The 960-nt window shown below is 57.1% G+C and overlaps 1 protein-coding gene across 1 annotated transcript; it reads right to left on the minus strand.

Moving 5' to 3' along the window:
* Window positions 1-12: 12 nt before the first annotated feature.
* Window positions 13-954, minus strand: LOC104857640 (fructose-bisphosphate aldolase A). Its single transcript, XM_010617704.2, has 3 exons — window positions 757-954; window positions 363-446; window positions 13-259 (listed from the first exon to the last, which is right to left on the minus strand). Exons 1-3 carry the CDS (start codon window positions 943-945, stop codon window positions 44-46), a joined length of 489 nt encoding a protein of 162 aa, XP_010616006.1. The 5' UTR covers window positions 946-954; the 3' UTR covers window positions 13-43.
* Window positions 955-960: the final 6 nt, after the last annotated feature.

Genomic DNA, 960 nt, shown 5'->3' on the forward strand with positions numbered 1-960 from the left:
TAAGGAGGGCTGTTAGTCAGAGACCCAGGTGTGTGGGTTTAGTTCATCTACTTCCCTGAGGCCAAGGAGAGGGGGTGGGCTCACCAGTGACAGCGGGGGGCACTGTGCGGCGCAACGCAGTGACAGTTGCCATGGCAATCTCCTCATGGGAATACTTCTGGGTGCAGGCATGGCCTGGGGTGACCATGTTGGGCTTCAGCAAAGTGCCTTCCAGGTAGATATGGTGGTCACTCAGAGCCTTGTAGACAGCAGCCAGCACCTAGAGTGGGACAGGGCCAAAGTGGGGTGGGTACTGGATGACAAGGACAGGGCCAAGGCTCAGATGTCCACCCTACCACACCACCCAGGGAGAGACACCCTACCTTCTCAGTGACATATTGACAGCGCTTCAAGTCATGGTCCCCATCAGGGAGAATCTCAGGCTCCACGATGGGCACGATGCCATTCTGTGGGGAGGGACAGGGTAGTCAGGAGCTCTCCTAATCTGGAATGCCACAGCCATTAACCAAGATCTAACCTTAGCGGTGAGATGGACCCTGTGCTTCAAAGCTCTCAGCGCCATTACTGGAGGCGGGCTCTGCACAGACCCACCCACACAATTCCCACTGGGCTGCTCTGCCTTGCACTGTTCCTCGGATAAGCCTGGCGCTGGGTGGGTGTGGGGACCACAGGTATCTGGGCAGTCGAAGGCCCCATGAGTCCACACTGGAAGCAACCCAGGTGGCAAGTGGCCTAAGGGGGAATCTGCAGCCCCACCTGCTGGCAGATGCTGGCATAACGGGCCAGAACGTTGGCATTTTCCATGATAGCAAGGGCTGAGGGAGTGTGTTCTCCAATCTTCAGTACACAGCGCCACTTGGCAAAGTCAGCTCCATCCTTCTTGTACTGGGCACAGCGCTCAGACAACCCATCCAGTCCTAAAGAGAAGGTGTGGGAGAGGGGCATGGGGCTCTAGTCTTT

The sequence above is a fragment of the Fukomys damarensis genome, unplaced genomic scaffold, assembly GCF_012274545.1.
Source record: "Fukomys damarensis isolate Sample0158 unplaced genomic scaffold, DMR_v1.0_HiC HiC_scaffold_58940, whole genome shotgun sequence".
Lineage (NCBI taxonomy): Eukaryota > Metazoa > Chordata > Mammalia > Rodentia > Bathyergidae > Fukomys > Fukomys damarensis.